The 25,463-nt window shown below is 35.3% G+C and overlaps 2 protein-coding genes across 2 annotated transcripts in view; both read left to right on the top strand.

Annotated features, from left to right (window-relative positions):
- LOC141485495 (uncharacterized) overlaps window positions 1-10,733 on the top strand; it is a 41,134-nt gene extending 30,401 nt beyond the window's left edge. The window contains exon 2 of the mRNA XM_074182309.1: window positions 9,776-10,733. Coding sequence (XP_074038410.1) covers window positions 9,776-10,697 — 922 coding nt within the window. The 3' untranslated portion in view covers window positions 10,698-10,733. The remainder of the gene's footprint in view (window positions 1-9,775) is intronic.
- A 5,855-nt stretch (window positions 10,734-16,588) lies between these two features.
- LOC111514792 (facilitated trehalose transporter Tret1) lies at window positions 16,589-23,808 on the top strand. The gene is made up of 3 exons (XM_023171034.2): window positions 16,589-16,778; window positions 19,762-20,049; window positions 21,601-23,808. Exons 1-3 carry the CDS (start codon window positions 16,670-16,672, stop codon window positions 22,698-22,700), a joined length of 1,497 nt encoding a protein of 498 aa, XP_023026802.2. The 5' UTR covers window positions 16,589-16,669; the 3' UTR covers window positions 22,701-23,808.
- The last annotated feature ends 1,655 nt before the right edge of the window (window positions 23,809-25,463 follow it).

Here is a 25,463-nt window from a genome sequence, read left to right as displayed (position 1 = left end):
TGTTAACATCGTTCTTTTGAGCTGAAAGTTGTATTTCGTAAATAAATAAATCTTTTTAAAAAGGAATTTCCATCACTCGTTTATGTTTTTGGCGCAGTCGGTAGGATAATCAGAATTGTGACGAATCGATCGCGCAGTTTTCGTGTTAACGATTGACTGATTATCGAACTCGAAATTGAATTTTAGTGATTAGTTTGTGGACTTGGATTACGGAGTGGCTTCTCAAACTTCAGAAAACCCAGTCTATTGGAGACCCGTACCCATTGTCAACAGCCTTTCATCGAGTTTTGGGACCAACATAGCCCAATTCTGCAAGGAGCACTGCCTGGAGAAGACAGAATAGCCGATCCAGACACAACCCCTTATAGTGGATAAGTAAATGAATACCATGCTCAAAGTCGTACTCATATTGCTGTAAGTACAATTTTAATGTCGCTCAATCAACTGTTGAATGCATTAGAAAATTTGGATATAAATACTCCTTCAACTGACTCACAAAGATTTTCAAACCCTACTCCTACACAAAACACAATCCTGAGACCACCTCTTCTCAATATTTTGCCAAATCAACTCCCTGATATAAATATGGCTCAATTTAAAGCAGAATATTAAGTTGCTTGCCAGAATTTGATGGCAACCCCAATGACCTTAACAGATTTTTATCAATTAGTGAATCACTTATCACAAACTTTTACGATAATATCAATGTAGATAATTTTCAAAACATTTATCTGCTGAACTCAATCATTTCCAAATTAAAAGGAAATGCAAAGACTATAGTAAACATTCAAGGAGCCAAAAATTGGCAAGACTTGAAAACAATATTAACTAGAAATTTCTCAGATCAAAGAGACGAGGTTTGTTTAAATAGAGACCTTGTTATGCTCAGACAATCTCATAACGAAAACGCTCAATCATTTTATGATAGGTGCTTGAATATTTTGAATTTGCTCTGTAGCTACGTAAATGTTCATGAAACAACAGATGTTGCCAAAACTTTAAAAAGAGAACTTTATCAAAATTTAGCACTAAAAACATTTTTATCCGGACTCAAAGAACCCTTAAGCACCACACTGAGATGTATGAAACCCAATTCACTTAGTGAAGCACTACAATATGTAATACAAGAGGAAAATGTTCACTATTTTCAAAATTTTTCAAATAGAAATGTTGCAAAATCTGTTGTAAATCAAAGACCAATACAACAAAGATCAGGAAATATCCCAAATAGTAATAATACCTCAAATTTGCACAATCAAAACCATTCATTCAATTCTAACACTTCAAATAACTTTTTCCAAAGACAAAATAACTTTCCTTCCCAGCCTATTAATATTCAACAAAGGTCTAGACCTCAACCACAGCATTTTCCAACAAATGCACAGGTTTTCAAACAACCGCCTCGAAATGTTTTCAAACCTCAAAACAAACCGCAACCGAGACCTTCCCCTATGAGTTTATCAACACGAAATACTCGTTTTCAACCAACACAAATGAGTGTTTCCACAAGAAATACTAATGCACAGCCATCCACGTCTTTTGCAAATAGGAGACCACAGCCTCCAAGAAATTGGATTAGTGAAGAACTATTTAATACAGAAACGGACGAAATCAATGAACCCGACCAATCTTTTGAATCCGATGAATATTTTGATACTGCTCAAAATATTGCCATTGATAATCAAGCTGAATCATATAATGAACATTTTATTTCCGAAGACATTGAAGCACCAGAAAATGAAAACATAAATTTTCATTAAGTGCCTCGGAAAATGTCAATACGAATCCACAAATAATTTCTTTCAATTCCTCAAATTCAAGTGAATTATCATACATAATTTTTCCAGAATACAACCTCAAACTTTTGATTGATTCCGGTTCAACCAAATCATTCATTGACCCCGAAATCGCCTATAAATATTTTCCAAATTCAATTAAAAATGACCCATTTATAGTATCTACCGTTTTTCAAAAATCTGCTCACAAGTACAGTGCGGAACTTCCTTCCTCACAAATATTCAATTTACCAAAACCAATGAGTTTAAAATTTTTCTTATTTAAATTCCATAACGTTTTTGACGGTCTCATTGGCCTAGACAACCTTAAAATTTTACAAGCTAGTATTAACTTCAACAAAGGATATTTAATAACACCATACACAAAAATAAAACTTTTATTTTATCAGACTAGTAACGAACTTAATTTAGTCACAGTGGCGCCGAGATCAGAACAAGTGATAAAAATCAAAACATCTATTCCTAATGGCGAAATTGTAATACCTCATTATAAAATTCATAATTGTCAAATACCACAATGCCTCAGTACAGCAAAAAACGGTTTTGCTTTAACAACCATTTTAAATAACACAGTTAAACCAGTAACGTTAGATTTTTCGAAACCTTTCTCAGTCGAAAAATTTGATAGGAATGAAATCCAAAATATTGACTTAAACAATTTTGAAATATCTACCAACCGAAAGTTAGACCTGTCAAAGATAAGAACCGAACATATGAACGAAGAAGAAAAATCAAAAATTCTTGAAATTTGTGAAGAGTTTTCTGATATATTCTATAAAGAAGGAACTCCCTTGACTTTCACAAGCAAGATCAGACACCACATACGAACGACAGACGAAATACCTATATATTCGAAATCTTATCGATACCCGTTTATTCATAAACAGGAAGTCGAGAATCAAATAAAAAAAAATGCTTGATTCAAAAATCATTAGACCAAGTAATTCTCCATGGTCGTCACCCATATGGGTCGTCCCCAAAAAGGCTGACGCTTCAGGACAACAAAAGTGGAGGGTAGTTATCGATTATCGGAAGCTCAACGAGAAAACGATTGACGATAAATATCCCCTTCCAAACATTCATGATCTCTTGGACAAGCTTGGGAAATGTCAATATTTCACGACATTAGACCTGGCTAGCGGTTTCCATCAGATCGAGATGGAAGAAAAAGACATCGAAAAAACGGCATTTAACACGGAAAATGGACATTACGAATTCCTCAGGATGCCATTTGGTTTAAAGAATGCTCCAGCAACCTTCGAGAGGGCAATAGATAATATTTTACGAGGAATTCAAAACGAAAAATGTCTCGCCTACCTTGACGATATAATTGTATTTTCCACCTCTCTTCAAGAACACTTGGAACGACTCAGATGCGTATTCCAAAGGCTCAGAGATGCTAATTTCAAGATACAACTTGACAAATCTGAGTTCCTACGAAAGGAAGTTGCCTACTTAGGCCATATAATAACTCCTGATGGTGTTAAACCTAACCCAGACAAAATTAGAGCTATAAAACATTTTCCCCTTCCCAAAACTACCAAACAGATCAAAGGTTTCCTTGGTTTGTTAGGATATTACCGTCGCTTCATTAAAAATTTCGCGAAAATCACAAAACCTTTCACAAAATGCTTAAAAAAAGGTGCTAAAATCGAACACAACAATGAATTCATCTCCTGTTTTGAAACATGCAAAAACCTCTTAATGAACGAACCCATTTTGCAATACCCTGATTTCACGAAACCCTTTAACTTGACAACTGACGCCTCTAATGTAGCCCTAGGTGCCGTCTTGTCACAAGGAACTATAGGTAAAGATTTACCTGTGGCATACGCCTCAAGAACCCTAAATGATTCCGAGCAAAATTACTCCGCCATTGAAAAAGAGTTATTAGCCATTGTATGGGCCACAAAATATTTCAGGCCGTACCTGTATGGACGTAAATTTAATGTCATAACGGACCACAAACCACTACAATGGTTATTTTCACTAAAGGATCCCAACTCTAAACTACTGAGATGGAGAATCAAACTAGAAGAGTTTAACTTCTCTATAATATACAAAAAAGGCAAACTCAATACCAACGCAGACGCCTTGTCACGTGTTGAAGTACATACCAAAGAAACAAGAACTTTTTGGGAAGAGCTAGATGACATACTCCAAGAGTCCGAGCGTCTAGCAGGCCCATCTGTTTCTTTTAATCGTCAAAATCCAATTAATACTAACCTAGATACCCCAGACTACCAACCGTCTTTAGATATCTTAGAAATCGGTCAACCTTTACAAGACAATGACAACATCTCTATGGTAGTAAACGTAGAGGCACCCAACACTGAAAACCAATTCGAAGAACTATCTATTCCCCTATTAAATAATAGCAACGAAATCGAACGAACTCACGAAAACAGTACAAGGATAGACAATGAAACCACCCTAGAAAATACTCAAGAAACCGAACAAACCGATAATCATACTGTTCATTCCAACGCGGACGAAAACCCAATCGTTAATATCCCAATAGTAAATTACGCTGTTAATTATGGTCAAAACCAAATCGTTATCTCATCAGTTTTGCACTCCCCAGCTAAACCAAAGATCACAATATTGTTTGAGAAAAAGAAAAGAATTAATGTTCAACTTTCTAAAAATAATTTGGAACAAGAAACTATCAAATTTATTAAAGAATATATTGTACCAGATAATCAATACCACCTATTCTTCGAAGATCCTAATTTATATGAGCCTTTCTCATTGATCTTACAAAAATATTTCAGAAGTACTTCACTAAAATTCAAAAAATGTAATAAGAAACTTCTAGATGTCACGAAAAAACGGGATATAGAAAACACAATCAGAAATTATCATGAAGGAAAATCAAACCACAGAGGCATCGATGAAACACTCCAAAGAATAAAAGAAAAATATTACTGGCCGTATATGAAAAACTCGATTCAAACATTTATTAACGAATGCGAGTTGTGCCAACGATGTAAATATGATAGAAACCCCGTGAAAACACAGATGAATGTCACACCCACTGCGGTAGGTCCTTTTGAAATTGTTCACATAGATGTTTTCACCTTTGAAAAATCCAAATTTCTCACAATAATTGACAGTTTCTCAAAATATGCACAAGCATACTTTCTCGACGCTGTCGCAGGTACTGAAGTTGCGAATAATTTAATTAACTTCTTTTCACACCATGGCATTCCTAAACAAATAATTTTAGATAACGGAACTGAATTCAAAAATGCAGTAGTTACGGAACTACTTGCTTTACATAAGATTAAAGTTCACTTTTGTTCTCCAAATCATCCTCAATCAAATGGAGTCATTGAAAGATTTCATTCCACCATTTCCGAGCATCTTCGTCTTCTCAATACAAAAGGATTTTCAAAAACACCAATAAAAATGAAAATGATTTATGCAATTCTAGCTTACAATCACTCCATTCATTCTGTAACTAAATTGAAACCTATTGATGTTATCAATGGACACACAACCAGTAACGAACCTTTTGACATGAAACTAAACCAAATACTTCTGAATGACTACGTCGAACAACACAAAGAACGTGCGAAACTACTTTATTCAAAAATAAATTCCGACCTTATTTCGAAGAAACAACAAACAATTTCCAAACTGAATAAAAATAGAGATTCCCCAGAAATATTTAAACGAAAACAGAAGATATTTGTTAAAACTCACGTACGGAAAAAGAATGCTAATAAATTCGCTAAACCCAGCAAAATTACATCAGTTAATAAAGACAGAAAAATTTTATCTACTGCACATCAAGCAAAGATTCACATGGACAATGTCAAACGCCCACTTCGAAGAGTTTACTCTTTCGACAACTAAACATGTGTTTATCGTTTCAGATTACCCGGAGTTCTCGCGACCCAAGAAGCAATAACACTTCGAAACCTTGAGAATAATCCCGGCTTGATTCCCGTAAAACTTGGCTCAGCAAAAGTACGAGAATTTTATCATTCGATTATTCATTATTATGATTTGAATCCGATAATAACTGAAATTAACAAATTGAAAACTAAATCATACAATCTAGAATATTTAATTTCAAAAAATGCAGATTATTTGAAAGACACCTCAAACTATTTGAGAATTTTAAAATTTGTAGAAGAAAATGCTGAAAAGAAGCTCATTGAAATACTACCACATCCAAGCAGAACCAAAAGAGGTTTAATAAATGGCTTAGGGTCAATTTTTAAAGCTGTCACCGGCAACTTAGATGCAAATGACGGTGAACGTTACGAAAATTTAATAAAACAGCTGCAGCAAAATCAAAATGCACTGACAAATAATATAAACACACAAAATACTTTAGCAATCTCTTTGATTGATAAATTCAATAAAACAGTTCAGCAAATAAATCATAACGAAGAAATGTTGGCAGAAAAAATAAATCAAATTTCAAAAATAGTTCAAAATCATGCTTACAGAGAAAATTCAAATTTTATCAAAGACATAATGAATCAATTAATCAATATGTTCGAAATGATTATATCAATTCTTCAAGACATCGAAAACTCGATATCCTTTGCAAGAATTGGAATCATGCACTCAAGTGTAATGAAAACTAATGAACTAAAAAGAGAACTAGAGTCTCTTGAAATTAAGTTCAAGAAAAATCAATTACCGATAGAAATTAGTTTAGAAAATATACCTTTGATTGAAAAATTAATTAAAATTGATTGTTACATACTCAACAACAAGATAACCTATATTCTCCATGTGCCAATAACCTATTCCTCTGAACTGAACCTTTACCATCTTTATTCAACTCCTATTTATACAGGGGGTCAGTTTAAGGCAATAGTACCGCGAAATAAATATTTACTGAAAAATGAATTGTACTACGCATTCATGAGCGACGCTTGCATGAAAATCCGTCCACAGTTATACATCTGTGAACAAGCTGACCTCTTCGAAGCAAAAAACACCAACCCTTGTGAAATCCAGCTTATAGACATCAAGGATCCATCCAGCTGCCAGCAAATAGATATCCACCTAACCCAATCAATGTTCAAACGTCTCGAAGAATCCAACCAATGGATTGGCCTCTTACCAAATGAAGAAACCATTAAAATGAAATGCCATCAACAAGAAGAAATGACCAAACTGATTGGCTCATTCTTAATCGAGATCCCAAATGGTTGCCAATTGACGACATTCCAAGAAGTCATTTCCAATGAAATTCGTTTAGCCACGCAGAGTAAGCCGATTTTATTTCCTGAAGTAAACATACCCAAGCAAATTTCAGCAACAAAACTGAACCTGAGTCTTCATCTGGACCAAATTGAATTAGACGAGCTACACGACATCAAGTCGAGAATAATTGAAAACCGTCTTCTATCAAGAACAGACTTTATCCCATTTACCCCCAGTGCATGGACTGTCATCATATACTGTATTCTGCTAGTCTCCATGGCTTACTTCATCTACCAAAGAGTGCAACGAACCAGATCGAAGTCCAAGGAACCTTTGGAAGCGCCAATAGAACTTCGAACTGTTCAACTTCCTCAGTAACCCTCCGAAGTTGAATCTGCGAAGGGAGGAATTATATCATGCCGCCACCAGAGAAGAAGCGAACTCAGCATCATCTCCTGACTCTGCAGAATTTACTTGTTTGCTCATTTGTTTTATTCAAGTCAGTCAGTAACTAGCATTCACACTGTTAACATCGTTCTTTTGAGCTAAAAGTTGTATTTCGTAAATAAATAAATCTTTTTAAAAAGGAATTTCCATCACTCGTTGATGTTTTTTGTGTGATATTTTCGAAAATATTCATTTGAATTACATATTGGGAAGGGCCATACTGATCTATATTGAATGCACAATGCTTCGTAAATGAGCCATTATTTTTCGAGGATAAAAAATTGTCATTGTGGGTTAACCATAAGAGTAAAACCACGATTGAATTCACTACACAAGCGATATAATAATAATAATAATATATACACTATAGTTCAACGTAAAAATTTTGTATCAACAGGGTTGTGTGCAGATTTGTTATAAAATATTATCAATACTTATATAATACGTATATAAACATATATACTTATATATAATATGATATGAATAAACACACCCATTACACCAGACTATCAAACATTTATATCCAAACAAGAATATAAACAAAAATCTCATATAACCTAAATTCAAATATCCATATTTTGTCACGTAAATTTATCAATATAGAACTCTTGCAAATTATAATAGGGTCTATCAGCCAGAAATGTTTTTACTTTTATTCTAAACATTTTCTTGGTCAAATTTGCCTGTCTAATACCTGAGGGCAAGTTATTTAACATCTTGACCCTACTGTAATAAATTGAATTCCTGACCAAATTTGTTAAAGGAATTGGCAATTTCAACGCGCTAGAACGGGTGCTATAAGAATGGCATGAAGCCTCAAATAGGGACATATTTTTGTAAATGAGGCAAACCGTTTCCAAAATGAACAAAACAATCACCGTTAAAATCTTTTGCTCAGCGACTTTGTGTCTCCATGAATCACAAAGTTTAATCTTACTCATATACCTGATACCCCTTTTCTGCAGTACCAATACAGACAGAAGTGCTGATGAATTGCATACTCCCCAAAAATGATATTCCATAATGTAGGTGGGATTCAACGAGGACGTAATACACCGTTCTAGCAGTTTTGATTTCCAAATTTATTGAAGTTACTCTCACTGCATAACATGCAGAACAAATTTTACTTTCAAGTTGTTTGATTTGTTCAATAAATTTGAACTTATTGTCAATGTGAGATTGAGTTTCGTTATTGATCACTAAATTATCACCAAATAACAGGTCATCAAGAGCACATCTGAATGATAAAATGTTTGTTTTAGTGATATTGAAGAATAGCAAATTAACATCACACCACTCCTTGATTTTTTTCATATCAGTAGATTTTACATTGTGTAAATAATTTGAGTTCTTGTTGTTCCACAATATCGTCGTGTCATCAGCGAAAAGAGTGAAATTTCCAGAAATGCTCAAATTTGCAGTGTCATTGACATATTATGGTTTTTGATGATGATATCATCGCAGATTTTTTTGTAGATCTCTTTAAGGTGTACAATACTGTAGTACATTATTTTGATCTATCTCGTAGGGTTCAGCTAGCGTTTGCAATATTAGAGCAAAAAATGTGTTTCAATAAATTGATGGATGTAGCCATTACTACGTGGTAGGAGATCATAATGAAAAGAGAAATGAAAATTTGTGTTTTTACCACTTTTATTTGTAACTAACGTTACTGCAGTTTCGTCCTATATGGACATTCTCAAACTAATACAATAAACTCTTTATTGTATTATTTATTGTAGTAATTTGAGAATGTCCATATAGGACGAAACTGCAGTAATGTTAGTTACAAATGAAAGTGGTTAAAAACATAGAAATTTTCGTTTCTCTTTACAAAAATGTGTTTATTTACAACATCACATTAGACACCTCCTCTCCTATATCATGCATATTATATACGTATAAACCTTCCTCTTGAATCACTGTATCTATTAAAAAACCTGCATCAAAATCCGTTTCGTAGTTTTGAAGACAGCGGAAAGCAACGTTATACTGTGTAGTGATGTAGAGATATTCCACATTCGTACTTCACAAATCCTGATTGTGTTACTATATACTCGTACGGGACTGCATTTCGAAATATCAAATCTTAGTTTTGCCAAAATAGGCCCTTTCCCTATTTTTATACATGTATGCAACACCGCTCTCAATGTATATTTATGGAACGCTACTTTCATATCTAATATAGAAATTCATGCAATTCTGTGTTATTATAACAGGATTATTTCCCTCTTGATAAGAAATATATGATTTTATCTGTCTCATTAAATACATTTCTGAGCATAAAAAACCTTATTCCATCAGTCACGTATTCAGAAAATGTCTCTACCAATCAAATAATACATTTCGTTTATTTGCAGTGTCCACGTGAAGATCCACGTACCTACTTTGATCAACAACCACAAGCACACCCACACGGTTTACAAGAAAGTCCCTGTTCACCACGGAGGCCATGAGAAAAAACATATCGTAATCCACAAACACGATCACAGCCACAAACATAAACACGACCATGGCCACAAACACGGTCATCAACACAAGCACAAGCATGGTCACAAACACGGCCACAATCACGGTCACAAGCATGGTCACAAGCACGATCACAAACACAAACATGGTCACAAGCATGACCATAAGCACAAGCACCTGTATACGCCGAAGAAAACCCATCATGACCACGGATGGTACAGCTATAAACCGGAGCAAGTTGCGAACTTGAAGGAACAGAGTGAGAGTTTCGATATAGACCCTCATAACTTCGATGATGACGGTTATAAGTCTACGAAAAAGTTAGTTCGAAGCGAGCATTTCGAGGTGCAGAGGAGAAACCCCTACGCTCCACCTGGAGACGAAGTTGAGGTTAAGGGAAGCTACAAAGTTCTGGAAACAGATCCGTACGACATCACTACCACTTCATACCACACCTATGATTCGCCTGTAACCAAAGAGATTGCTCAGGCTCTAACAGATTTTGGGAGGTTCCAAACTGAGCCTCGTTCTGAAGAGGTCAAGGAATCGGAAGATTACACAGAAGCAGAGGGAGAAGGTGAAGGGGAAGCGGGGGCGGATCACGAAGGGGTTGAGGAGTACGATGAAGACACTCAACAGTATCAGAATTATGAAGACTACGGGGATAATACCGAGAAGGTGCAGCATTATGTTGCTGATCCTAACCATGGTCAATTAGAAGTGGGAGAAAGGGATTATAATTATGGAACTGAGCATTTAGAGAAATATATTCTGAATAAGGTTTATGGTGGGGAAAGTGATTCCAAGTACTGATAACAGATCTCTATGTAAATAAATATATTTTTCTAAACTTCGCCAAGACTATTTATTATTACTATCATTATCATTATACTATTTGATGTAAGACAAAAAAAGGAAAAGAAGTAAAAGAGGAAACATAAAATAAAAGATTGTGAACGTTCCGATCGATATTAGAAAGCTCATTTGCATTACGTCACATAAAGTTAATTTGTGACTTCAACATCAAGTTAGTTCCTTTTTCCATGAAAAAGTATCATTGTGCCTAGATACTAGTCTTGAAACAAAGATTTGAATTTCTGATAGTAGTGCAGAACAGTCTATTTTGCCATTCAATAACTTATCCAGTGTGTAAAAGCCAAATGGAATAAATTCATTATTTCGGTTACGGTACATATTTTAACAAAATCCCGAAACACGTCAAATTTAAATTATAATTTGACATACTTCAACGGAAAAATGCTACCCCTATCTTCCAGTAGAATGACATGTACAACCCCCAATTTTTCAAATGGGAAGTATAGGCTTGTGATATATCGTTTGAAAGGTCTCTTCATTTTCTATTCAAAAATGTTATCGCTTTCAAGTCATGTGGTTACCAAAATTGGATAAAATACACTCAAAACTTATTGCAATATACTCAAAATTTATTTCATGTTGAGGTATTGATAATAAGAAAGTAAGCAAAGCATTAATAATAGTGTGAACATAGATATATAATTTTTTTTGTTGTTGATAGAGTTGTGCAAGGGAGAAATAGAATCATACAGTGTTAGTTGAAAAAAGTACTTTGAAGATGGCTATAATAATAATGACTTTATTCACATTACAATGAAAATGATTAAATTCACATCAATATATTAAATAGACATTACAGAAAATGTGAAAAAAGTAGGAAAGCGATAAGTGTAACACACTTGTTTCGCAATAAAAATAACAATCTACACATAGCTTACACATATATACATTTTTTTTACACATTTCAAATAAAATATACCTATGACTAGTTTATATCAACTGAACATACAGTGCGATGCAAATGTATGGAATAAATTCGATATTTACAAAAAAAGCGTCTTTCGGAAGAAATCCAAAAACAGGTCAACTTTAATTGACGGCCCATCTCATGATATTCACATGAAAGACATTTCGTCACCGGTGTTGGCGTGATGACGTAATCGACAATTTTTTTAAATGCAAACAGGGGTCATGTGGCACCTCATTCAAAAGGTCTACTAATCATCTATTCAACGGTATAACCATGCCAATATTCATTTATACAAGATGAACCAAAACATGTTATTTATTGAAGTACAATAAAATTACAATAAATGTTCAAATTGATGACCTTCAGCTATGATGCAATGTGAAAGCCGGGCACCAAATTCATTTCTAACGTTTCCGAGAACTACGGGGGTTATTTGTGCAATCTCCGCTCTGATGCGTTCCTTCAACTCTTCTAAATCATTTGGTCGATTTTGGTATCCCCATAAAAAAAGTCTAACGGGGTCAAATCCGGAGACCTTGGTGGCCATTCGATCGGCCCTCTTCTTCCTATCCACTTTCCTCAGAAAACAGTATCCAGGTAGGTTCGTACATCAACGGCGTAGTGTGGGGGCGCCTCATCCTGCTGGAACCACAAATCATTTCTATTTGGAAATAGCTGATTCAGTTGTGGCATCAGATAATCTTGAAGAAAGTGTAGATACCGAGCACCAGTTACGCTTTCCTCAAAAAAGTATGGTCCTATTATCTGGTTGTTCAAAATTCCGGCCCAAACATTCACTTTTTGTGGATATTGTGTGATATGCTCCTCCATCCAATGTGGATTTTCTCTTGCCCAGTATCGATAAGTCTGACGGTTTACGTGACCGTTGAGCATAAAAGTAGCTTCATCTGAAAATATTATATTTTGTATGAAACTCCGATCTCTGTGCGAGCGCTCCATCATGATTTCGCAAAATTCGACTCTTCTGTCAAAGTCATGTTCTAACAGTTCTTGGACCAGCTGAACTTTATACGGATGCCACTTTTCTTTTTTCAACACTCTAACAACAGTCGATTGGTGTAAATTATTATCCAGTGCGACTTGCCTCGTGCTGGTATGGGGGTTTTCTTGGAACGCAAGTACCACATCAAGTTTTTGGACTTCTGATATTGATTTTCTACCACTTTTAGGGAGATCTTTAACATGGCCCGTTTCTCGAAACTTTTTCTCAATTTTACTTATTGTTGATTGAGAAACGGGTTCTCGGTTGGGGTATATCACGAACTTCTGCCTGAGTCCTTACTTTATCTCCACAGCCAATCATAATTTAAATTTCGATTCTTTGGGTTTCTGTTACTTCCATTGCCAGATTATAAGTGATTTAAATATTTTTCTAGAAATAATGTCAACCGCTTCAATGATACTTCACTTCAATGACATTGACTAATCTCAAGTAGAGTGTAGGACTTTTATCACCATTTCTTTTTTCTAATCAACAAAAACAATAGAAGACAGTACGATACTTTATTCTCAGTGGCGGTGCATAGCATTATTTGGTTCAACGAATTACTATTATTTGTAATTCCAGTCTTCTGAATACATAATTTCGGTTGACCCTGTATTAATACATATTGAAACCATTATACCGTTGAATAGACGACTAGTAGACCTTTTGAATGGGGTGCCACATGACCCCTGTTTGCATTTAAAAAAATTGTCGATTACGTCATCACGCCAACACTGGTGACGAAACGTCTTTCATATGAATATCATGAGATGGGCCGTCAAAAATTAAAGTTGACCTGTTTTTGGATTTCTTCCGAAAGACGCTCCTTTTGTGAATATCGAATTTATTCCATACATTTGCATCGTACTGTATATACATTCAGTACTACACAAATATAATATAGACAGTACACTGAACAAAATTACACACAAATATAAGAGAAATATTGAATTTAAGACAATGAACTTTGGCTACTCTTGATAAAAATTTTGATAAAAGGCAATAATAATGTCTTTTTGCAATGGTGTCTACATTCTATTAAATTTTGAGTAAATTTCCTACCAGCTATTAACAAAAATATTTTAAATTTTTTTTTGAATAGTGCTGGAAATTTAATATTTTCTATATCTTCTGGTATGCTATTATAAAGTTTAATGGCTATAAAGGAGTGAGCTCTTTGTGAGATTGACTTTTTCAGTATCACGGGGTATGTTAATTTTTCGCAGTGACGTGTAGAGTATGGGTGATCACGAGATTTTGCTTTGTTTGAACTAAAATAGTATTTCACGCTTGTACTGAAAGAAAAACAACTGTCGCACATCCAAGTTTCCACACTCTTTATACAAACGCTCTATTGAAAATCGCCGATTTTGTGACAATATGAGTTTGAGCAATCTCTTCTGTAACGTTTCCAGAGGTTTCAAATGTACACGTAGAGCTGATCCCCAAGCAGTTATTCCATATCGTAAATGACTCTCAACAAGGGCCGTATATAAATGTTTCAGTTCGTTGAAAGGTAAATATCTTTTCAGAACCCGAAATCTGTAGAGGACTGTTTGGAGTTTTTTTATAATATATCTGATGTGGTAATCCCATTTTAGATGTGTGTCAATATATACGCCTAAGTATTTCGATTGTTTAACAGACTGAATTGTTATTGTATGGTTTTGTGTATTCAGAATATTGAGGTTGTCATAAGGACAGTCATAAGATGCATTGCAACTGAAAGGAAGAAAATTCGTTCTCTCCACATTTACAGTCATGAGTCTGTTATCAAGCCACAGTTTCAATAGTTGGAAATCTGCCTCTACCTTTTCTTTCAATTCGTGCCAACTGTCCGCTTCATAAAATATGGCGGTATCATCCTATTATGGCACCCACGCTATTTATTTTAAATATATCATTTATATAAAGGTTGAATAATAAGGGGCCCAACACTGTGCCCTGGGGAATTCCACATTCAATTTCTAACTCATCACTAGTTTTATCTGCTATTCTAACAACTTGTTTTCTGTTTCGTAGATAACTTTCAAATAATTTCAAACATATACCTCTGACTCCATTATTGTTCAGTGTTTGTAATAGTAATTGGTGGTCAACCGTGTGGAAAGCTTTTTTTAGGTCGATTAACAGGCAAAGTGAAGGTTTTCCTTTTTCTAAGGCTTTGTGAACTATTTCTGTTAGTTCAAGTATCGCATCTTCGGTAGATGTTTTTTCTTTGAATCCAAATTGTTTGGTCGAAATGAGTTTATATTTACTGATAAATGAACATATTCTTTTCTTCACTGATTTTTCGAAGATATTTGAGAGGTGGGTAATAAGCGAAATAGGTCTATAGTTACCGATTTGGGTTTTATCACCTTTTTTATGGATAGGCGTGACCATTGTTGTTTTGAGAGCGTTTGGCCAGATACCAAGTAACAAACATCTATTTACTATGAATACTAAGGATTTTAAAATGAATTTTGAAAAAGCTTTCAAAACTTCCGCTCTTATTTCATCGTTCCCTGGTGATTTATTATTTTTTAATTCATTAATAATAAAATTTAACTCATTTTTATCCGTTGGAATTAAAACTAAGGAGTTAGGTAAATTATTAGTGATTGGGGTGTAGTTGGGGTTTCTAGGTGTTTTGTTCGATAAACTCTTTCCGACGTCTACAAATTTATTATTGAATTCATTGGCTATGTCCCTATGGTCAATTAATAGTTCACCTTGATCCTTCGCGATTGGACTAATAATATTTACTTTGCGTTTAGTACCCGTGATTTCCCTAACAGTGTCCCAAAGTTGTTTAGTGTTTTGTTTATATATTTTATTTTTATAATAGTTTTGTTTGCTCTTCTGTATCTCGTTGGTGACTTTGTTCTTGAGATATTTGTATTTATTTATCAGAGTGATACAATTGGGGAATTGCTGTAGAGTTTTGAAAATACGATTGTGGAAGATGTGGAAGAATATATGCTTTTGAGTCTGCGTCAAATTTATGAAAATTTTTACATTCTTTCAGTTCGTTTGGGAGGCTGTTGTATATTTTTGGGCCAAAATAAAGGATATTTCTTTGAGTGTGAGTTTTGCTGAATCTAGGAACTTTCATTGTGAGATTAGTGGTATATTTAGATGAACATGTTCAAAAATTTTTATAAGTGAACATTCAGAGCTTCATACACATTATAGAAGTTTTATACAGCAGTATTTACCTCAAATGAGTTTTGTATAATGTTCCAATCCATGCTCAAAAATTATTTTGTGACAAATAATCAGCTTTTTTAAAGTGAAATGATCTATTATCTATATGTGTGCTGAATGTATTACGTTTACTTGTAGTTTCTAGGAATTGCTTTGTTTTTTACGTGGTTTATATTGTTACCAAAAGACTGCTAATACACTCATTATTATTATTATACCTTTTATCATTCTTCGGTCAATGAATGGAAACAGTAAGGATTTTGAACAAATGAAAAAAAATACATTTAAAGAGGAAGCAATTAAAGACTAATGATTATTTCAGTTGGGTATACAACTCATCTACATTTTTAAAATTAGAAATCTAATCATTCATAACTTGCTTCCTGATTTTGTGAGGCAAAATTAGGTTGGATTTTCACAATCTCAACAACACTCCGGTCTACTTCATAGGACAAGCACTCGATAAAAAAATCCAAACGATAGCAATTTCGAGTTACCTGAAATATTTTTGAGCGCTTCGAATCATCTGGCATGGAAGAGATCAGTGCTACTCTCACTGATAAATCAAAGTAAGTGTCAATTTTCATTATTTGAACTCAGCAGATGTCTAATCCATACCTGGTTTTGAATTCGGGCAGTGATAATACAACCCAGTATAAAAATAATTATGTAGCATTGCTTTTATCGCCAACATTGGTGAATATTAAACAAATCTTGTATTCCTTTATTATGTTGGATTACTTATCTTGAAAACAATGGGAGATATACACAAAATATCATCAGTTGATAACCAGAGTCTGGCAAATGGAACAAAACATGGTTGATGAAAAAGAGGACTTCGAAGAGCTGGCAGTCACTGATGAAGCAGAAGAAGAAGGAGAGAATTGGCCACAAATTGTGGCGATTTTAATCGGTGAGTTCATGCTGCTTATTTTTGTGTTTGAAATATCGATCCAGTGAAGCATCAAATAATAATAATAATAATAATTTCTTTATTTTCACAAATTAGTTTGCACATCAACAGTGTGATAATGCAAACAAAAAAGAGAAAGGCGTCAATAAATTCAAGTAGAGAAATGATATAAGAAAATGTATATACATATGAAATGATCATGATTGAATATATCTAGATGTATATAGGACCATCACATCCACGTCACAAACAATTATTACAAATAATATGAAATATAAATATAAAATAATATATTAAAGTTACTGATTCTACGTGTGTGAGTATAAATAAAAAAAGTGTATATTAAATAAACCGTACACTTCACATGGAAATAAAGTTACGGCTGAAACTCCTCAACAGTGTAGCAGTTTTTTGACAATGAAAATATGTACATTTGCTGAAACGTAATGTCATCGGGGAGTTTGTTATACAGTTTGCATCCCTGATATTCAAAACTTTTTTGGTAGAGAGCAGTTGGATGTTGACTGGGTAGAAGTAAGTGGCCATTTCGTGTCAAATGGGTATGTGAGGGTCTGTTGCCAGCCAATTTGTTTTTATTGCGGTATACATATGTGTATGCCTCGAGTATGTATATTCCTGCAACTGTTATTATTTTTAACTTCGTTGTTTTCTGAAAAGCAAGATAAATGTTCAGAATTCATTTGTGTGGTGTGGATCTTTTGTTGACACAGCCATCCAATTAGGTTAGATGCTGTAATGATTTTGGATACAAAACTCACCATAATAAAATCGAACTCTCCAATAAGTAATTGAACAATAAAAATGATGAAACTTAACCTACAAATAAAAAAAAGATTCAAAATAGAACTGGACTTCAAAGTTCAATTTTCATCTACAAGGTTTCTGAATTCTAAATCGCGAAACTTCACGTTGACAAATCAAGGTTCGAGAGTTGCATGATATTCCATCATAGAATTTGCTAATTTACAAGTCATTTCACGACCTATTTTTTCTTTACATGCCACGTTTACAAGGCCCTTTCGATTTTTTTCAGTTCTGACATTTTTATGATACATATTTCATAATGTTAGTGATTTCACACTTCGTTTGGTAGAAAATTGATTGTTAGATGCGCTCAACATGTCATCTATGGTGCAGTTGCATTCATCTACTGTAACATTCTTTCGACAGTAGATGAATGCAACAGGTTCAATGCAAATAAAATACACTTTTATGTCTGAAAGAACTTTCAGCTACCCATCTTAAGCAGGGGAGTAATAAATAATTTACAAGTGACTGCTCCATAGGCGAATATAATTGAGTCCGTTAAGAAGTGAAAAATATAGTATTTATTATAAACATTCAATATTGTTGTATAATTTGATATAACAAATCACAAAAGACTGTTTATAGTTGTTTGTATACGACTTGTAACAAAAATACGAATCAATAGCATGAATCGTTAAAAGATTTTGTTTTAATTAAGTAGCCAAAATTGTTTTTACTTTTACTTCCAATTAAAATTCCATTACTTTTTAATATACTTGTGATGCACTGTTTGAAACCTTTGGTGTAGTAATGAATATTACTGGAGTTTTTTCCCAACACCAACACCTCGACACGTGTTTCGTTCACCAAGTGATCATCTTCCTGGAACAGCATATGCAGAAATAACTTCAGTGAAGAATTCTGCACTGACACCTGTCGAATATAATCCAACGCTCTCTGTTTTATTATCCAGGGATTAGATAAGCTTCAAAGTGAGTCGGTCTATTTGACCCTCCACCGCAACCTACAAGGGTTTATTGTGGCTCACACCTATTCACACTCGACCAAATAAAACCAGCTCCTTAACGAAGCCGATTAGTTTGTATGGTGAGTGGTCTTTCTGGTCAAATGTTGAGAGTACGGCTCAGCCGAACTCTGAAAACCTGATTTGGTCCCCAGCGAGGCAGGCACAAAGTATATGCTCTGCTGTTTCATCGTTGATGAGGTAGTCGGATAGTCAAGGTGTAAGATTCCCACCTTGATACCCACGACAACCTTCCCATATGAGGGTTTTTGCACGTCAGCTACACCTGACGATGCCTTAGATTCAACCGTGCAGGGATTTTTAATCACCAAAGCTTTTTTTAGGTTCAGTTATTGGATCAGGAGTTGGGGAGTTGAGAAGCTCTCGCTCCTGAACCAAATTTACAGGGAGATCAGTTGGATTCATAAACTCGACATCCATCTCCTCTGTAGACTCGCTCCTGAACTAAATTCACAGGGAGGACCTCCACCTCTTCTGTAGATTCGCTCCTGAACTAAATTTACAGAGAGGTCAGGTGGAGGTTAAACTCGACCTCCATCTCTTCTGTAGATTCGCTCCTGAACTAAATTTGCATTAAGGTCAGTTGGAGTCGTAAACTCGACATTCATCTCCTCTGTAGACTCAGTGTCAGAAAGAATTTTAAGTTTACTCTGCCAATAAAAGTTCCACGAGTGGTTAGGGAAAGTAGGTCACTCACGTCAGAGCCCCGCATTACCTTAACAAGGCGATGCTACGACGAGAGGGCGCCCGGTATCTCGAAGGTTCCGTAAAGACAGCTGCTCAGTGTCATTCATCCTCTCGGCACGGATACACACACCTTAGGATTAAGCCATCATTGGGATGCCATTCAGTTAGGAAATAACAGAACCACAAGTGATTCTGTCATTCCCCTATTCAGCGGGGCTACGTGGAAGCAGGCATCCGATGGCCGGTTTGCTCAACCCCCACATTCCATGCTTGGTGTCAGTCCATTAATCTACAGTGGTCTGAACGAATTGTTCCTTTAGAGGATTTGATAGAATCACAACCTGACAACAATGTTTTCGTTTCAATGCAATAATATTTCTAATAATTCAGTGCCTACTATCATAGAATTTAAGTATAAAACAGTATGGGTGAGTGTACATTTTTTACATGTCAAATACTGGTACGAAAATTATTTAATTACAGGATGCTTCTCTTCTCTGACCACTGGCATGCTGTACACCTGGCCTTCTCCTTTTATATTAAAAATTGCCGAAGATGATAACTACAGTATTAGCGAGGACGAGGCCGCACATTTCTCCACTATTCCTTCCATATCCATGATGTTGTTCTGTCCATTGTCTTCAAAATTATGCGATATCATTGGCAGAAGAGGGACACTATTATTATCAACGATTCCATATACATTGTGTTGGTTACTCAAGGTCTTCGCGAGGAATATCTACGTCTTCTATTTAGCTAGGTTTCTGGCTGGTGAGTAGATGAAAATTTGAAACGTATGAATTACACGAAAAAAAAACGAGTGCGCTTTAGACTTAGGAACTATCTTTGGGTGATCAACAGAACGGAAGTGTACTCTTATAACACCCGTTATTCCAATATTTCGATAAAATTTATTATCATTATCAAGGAAGAGCTACAAAAAGTGATGCAATAATATAAAATTTATTACAAAAAGGCTCAACTTACTGTTAGTGAGGATGTCCATGTCGAAACGAATGTTACATTCAAACAGTTGAAACATGTCAATAAAATAAAACCACTCCTCACTGATATGAGGAAGATTATTTAAATTTACATAATAAAATCGTAATATGGTTTGAAATTATGAAATACTGGTAAAAGCCATGTGGCTGCAGATCACAGAGAGAGATAATAAAACAGTTGACACTAAGCTGCCATGTGATTCAGTTTGAAAAATGGTTTGTTTGTATGTCTATGTTGAACTATGGGATAAAAGAGAACAATTATGGTGCAACTATGATCAGGATTATCTGCTGTTTCGTGAGATTATCAATGAGAAAGTGTTATTAAGCGAGTGCGCTTTAGACTTAGGAACTATCTTTGGATGATAAACAAAACGGAAGTGTACTCTTATAACACAAGTTATTCCAATATTTCGATTAAGTTCATTATCATTATCAAAGAAGAGCTACAAAAGTGATACAATAATATAAAATTTTTTACAAAAAGGTTCAACTTACTGTTGGTGAGGATGGCCGTGTCGAAGAGCTTTTACCAGAAATACTGGTAAAAGCCATGTGGCTGCAGTTCACAGAGAGAGATAATAAAACAGTTGACACTGACAGCTGTCATGTGAACAGAAGAGAACAATTATGGTGCAAGTGTGATCAGAGTAATCTGCTGTTTTGTGAGATTATCAATGAGAAAACCTAATGTCAAATACATGAAAAAGTGTTATTAAAATGAAGTAACGCCCTGCCATAGAGAGGTTGGAGATTTGTTGCAATTTTAAAATTTGTTATGAATTAGGTTATTGAGTATACAGCATTATTGCTGATTTGAAAATCATGAAAATTTTTATCATTATTAAGTAGAAAGGGATAAATGTCACTGAGATGATCAATGTCTGATCTTTCGTTAAGGCAATTATTTGATTGTAATATCATAATTTGTGATTTGTACACTTTGCTGTTGGGTTATATTTTTCCTGAACTGATGACACGTAATATCTCGAAACAGGTCTGTAGGTGATCTACTCGGTACTGCTGCTGGATGAACGGAAATAATCTACATACATTCTGTTCGACATAACTCAATATGCAGCGTGGTATCAGCCAAGGAAGTAGTTGTTTTCCGGCAGAAATTCACCAGAACCTGCCGTGTAGGTAGGTGTGAGCGATGAATGTTTCGAGATAATGTTTTGAAATATTCATTTCCTTGCACGTATGTATCTCTCCTCGATACAGTCTTCAGACACGTTTTAATCTCAACAAAAACTCCAAAATCCCAAACCCGTATTTGATCAATAATGGTTCCGTTACAAATATCAACTTTTTTCAGGTGTAGGTGATGGTATCGTCATTCCATCGCTAGCGATGTACATGGGGGAGATTTCCACCCCGAAAGTGAGGGGAATCTGGGGCAACAGCATGACAGCTTCCATGTACCTGGGGGAACTAGCAATCACTGTGATAGGAAACTACTTTGGAGTGCAGCAAACCTCCTACATTTGTGCTCCGGTGATACTCACCTTCGCTGTATTCTTCTGGTTCATGCCGGAGTCTCCGTATTTCTACATCATGGAGGGAAGATACCAGGAGGCCAAGAACTCGCTTAGGATTTTCAGAAGGAAAAAAGAGATCAACAAGGAATTCAACGAACTCAAAGCTGCCGTTGAACGCCAGATTTCTGAGTCAGGAACTTGGAGAGATTTGTTTCTTATCGACAGTAACAGAAGAGCGCTAATAGCAGGGGTATTTTTGAGAATGTCCCAACTCCTAGGGGGTTCTTCTGTATTCATCGCTTACACGATGTATATTTTCAAAAAATCCGGTGGAAATGTCAGTTCAGAAGCATCGTCAATCATTTACATGACTTTATGTTTTTTCCTGAACGTGTGTGCAAGCTTCACTATGGATATAATGGGGAGGAAAATAGCTTATATAGCTTCTCTCCTTCCTTGCGCTGTGGTCCTCCTTCTAGAGTCCGCTTACTTTTATGTAGATAAGGAACTTCCAGACGTGAATGTCGAAAACTTCAAGTGGTTTCCACTTGCCGGAATGGTCATGTATATAATATTTTCCTCGTACGGAATTGGAATCGTACCATCCTTGATGCTGGGGGAACTTTTCTCCGCTAGCATCAAAGCAAAGGGAATTTGTATCTTAACTTTTGTGTTCGGTATCATGCTTTTCGTGTCGAATTATATTTTTTACGTTTTCCACTCCGCTTTTGGGCTGTTCGCCCCTTTTTTGTTCTTCTCTGTTTGTAATTTCGTTTCCGCGGTTTTGGTTTACTTCCTCGTACCAGAAACAAAAGGTAAGACTCTAGAAGAGATACAGCAAGATCTGAAGAAAGGAAAGTTATCGTCATTAAAAGAATTGAAACCATTTTTGGGAGAAATCAAAAGGACAGAAAGTGGTGGGATTTTATCGAAATGATTTGGAATTTTATTGTGGCCTCGCTGGAAAAGTGATAAAATTTAGATGAAAAATTAAGAAAACTGAAAATGTTTCGCTATTAAGAAGAATAGAAAAGAGCAGGGGAAGACGAGAATTGTGAAAGTGGATATAATTTCAAATCCTGTCATATCTTATAGAAGAACTGTATTCGCTCATTATTCTTCAATCATTTGATAGGTGATTTGCATTGGAATGTATCTTTACAAAATTTAGTATTCGAAACAAGAATATAATTTCAAGTTAACTGAAAATTATTATAAGGGCTGATTGTTTATAGTTCAATTGAAAATTGGTGATATTTTATTCTATACATGATGATAGGTAATTACAGAATTTTCTCAATTAATTTCATCAAAAAAGTGTTTCGCAACACGGTAGCTTCATCAGTTACTGGTACATCAAACTATGCTACAATGTCTTTTATATAAGAATAAATAATGACAAAACTCATTAGATAAATGATTGAATTTAGTAAAACGGATAGATTTTGAATGAAAAGTTAGGTACAATACAACATTACTTCTAGTAAACAAGTAAAATATTGGCATTCTGTGTCAAAACTTATGAAGGCAATACCCGAAGTTTTGAGCTGACGAAAATTAATTCTACCTATGATTGCCACCTTTCAATAATGAATAATGTCAATGCACTATTTGAAACCTTTGGTGTAGTAATGAATATTACTGGAGTTTTTTCCCAAAACCAAATCGTTATTTTTAACACCTCGACACGTGTTTCGATCACCAAGTGATCATCTTCAAAGAGGAAGTTTTAATCTTCCTCTTTGTAGATGATGATGAGGAAGTTTTGATCTTCCTCTTTGAAGATGATCACTTAGTGATCGAAACACGTGTCGAGGTGTTAAAAATAACGATTTGGTGTTGGGAAAAAACTCCAGTAATATTTAATGACAATCAAAATTATAAATACTTCAAATGAAAAATATTTTATTTCTAGATTTGCAAGGACCATTACTCATTTACGGTAAATGTCTTATGTGAACTGTTCAACAAAACTGTGACTGATTCCTTCTTCATACAATTTTTATATTTAATGAAAAATGGATAGATTAAATTATCGTCCCTCATTTTTTGTTTTCTTGTATAATAATAATATATTTTCCATAAACATGATTTTGTAATACAATAAATGTATGAATAAATAAATGAATGAATGATTTCATAAATGTATAAACAAATAAATGAATAAATGTATGGTAAATATAACAGTTAACCCATAAAAGGTTATATCCTTGTGCGTGGAGTTATAAGGAAAACAATAATGCAACTATATCATATATCATAGAGTATATATACAACTTTCTGTATCTGTAAGTAGGGAGGGTGAGTGTGAGTCCACAGCACTTAGGCCACATGTGACCCATTGTACATCCTCCCGAGGAGCTGTCCTACTAGGTCATCGTCCATCCTGTCCTTTCCAGAAAAGGTCACTGGGAGACATCTCCTTTATATCGACAGGTATAGGTCAAGACTCGCCGAACACACTCTCTTATTGACGATAACTCCGGGCACTCGCACAGGACATGCCTAACAGTCTCATCTTCCTGTTCACACATCCTGCATAGAGGTGTGTCCACTAACCCAATATTATGGAGGTGTATCCTTAGTTGACAGTGACCAGTCAGAAATCCTACTATTAGGCGTAGATTTTTCCTGGTCATCGCCAGATATTTCTTTGGCGCCAGCTTCCCAGGGTCGCCCAAGGTGATCCTGGGAAGCTGGAATACAGTCGCTGTATTGCGGCATTGCTCATAAGCCACGGATGCTCTTTTCGCTCTACTCTGTAGAGAGTTCCATGTTAGCTTCCTGTCGAGGATAGTACCAAGGTATTTTACCTCTTCAGAGAAGATTACTTTGCTTTTGAAGATTTCGGGAGGTTTTAAGCCCGTTAAACTTTTTTCCTGGCGAAAAGGACCATCTCAGTCTTCTTGGGATTGATCGACAGTGAGTGTTCCTTACACCATGTTTCTATTAATTTGAGCTCATCCTGCGCTCTATCGCACAGTGTGTTTACAAATTTGCCGGTCTGCAAGATAACTATGACATCTGCGTATGCAATTATGTAGAATCCATTTTTGTTGAGGTGAATAATCAGAGTATCCAGAACTATGTTCCACAGGAGGGGTGATAAGACCCCTCCCTGAGGACATCCCCTCATGACCAGTCCTTTCACTGTCCCTCCCTGTTGACATCCCCTCATGACCAGTCCTTTCACTGTGAGGTCTTCTACATTAATACTTATTGCTCTACTAGATAGCATCTTGAGTATCCATTCTCCCACTACCAGGTTACATTCCTGGAGTGTAGTTGCTGGGTGATTGTTGGAAAGGTTGTTTTATCAAACGCTCCCTCGATATCTATGAATATACCTAGGGTAGATTCTTTGTTGTCCAATGATCTCTCGATTCTGCCAACCACATGGTAAAGGGCCGAATCAGTAGACCTTCCCGGAGTATATGCATGCTGATTTGGATGAAGTGGGTTGTGAACTAGTACTTCATCTCTAATGTACCGCTCACGTAGCCTCTCCATGGTTTTTAAGAAAAATTATGTGAGACTAATTGGTCGGAATGCTTTTGGTAGGGTGTACCATCCTACCTGGTTTGGGTATAAATACTACTCTTACTTCTCTCCACTCACTGGGAATATACCTCAAAGCTAGAGAGGCTCTGAATATTCCAACCAGGTGCGGCATAATAGTGTCCAGTTCCCACTGAAGTAG

Source organism: Leptinotarsa decemlineata, unplaced genomic scaffold, assembly GCF_025532065.1.
Source record: "Leptinotarsa decemlineata unplaced genomic scaffold, Ldec_3_MD MMD2_P_RNA_scaffold_2, whole genome shotgun sequence".
NCBI classification, from domain to species: Eukaryota; Metazoa; Arthropoda; class Insecta; order Coleoptera; family Chrysomelidae; genus Leptinotarsa; species Leptinotarsa decemlineata.
Note: the sequence above shows the minus strand (reverse complement) of the source record. Positions and strands in the feature narration are given on the sequence as shown.

What these genes read in the sequence shown, in the direction of transcription:
- LOC111514792 (XM_023171034.2), top strand. Translation starts at nt 16,670, where the DNA reads ATGGAACAAAACATGGTTGATGAAAAAGAGGACTTCGAAGAGCTGGCA. An exon ending in AATTGTGGCGATTTTAATCG is followed by an intron (nt 16,779 to 19,761) that starts GTGAGTTCATGC and finishes ATTTAATTACAG; the next exon opens with GATGCTTCTCTTCTCTGACC. An exon ending in TTTAGCTAGGTTTCTGGCTG is followed by an intron (nt 20,050 to 21,600) that starts GTGAGTAGATGA and finishes AACTTTTTTCAG; the next exon opens with GTGTAGGTGATGGTATCGTC.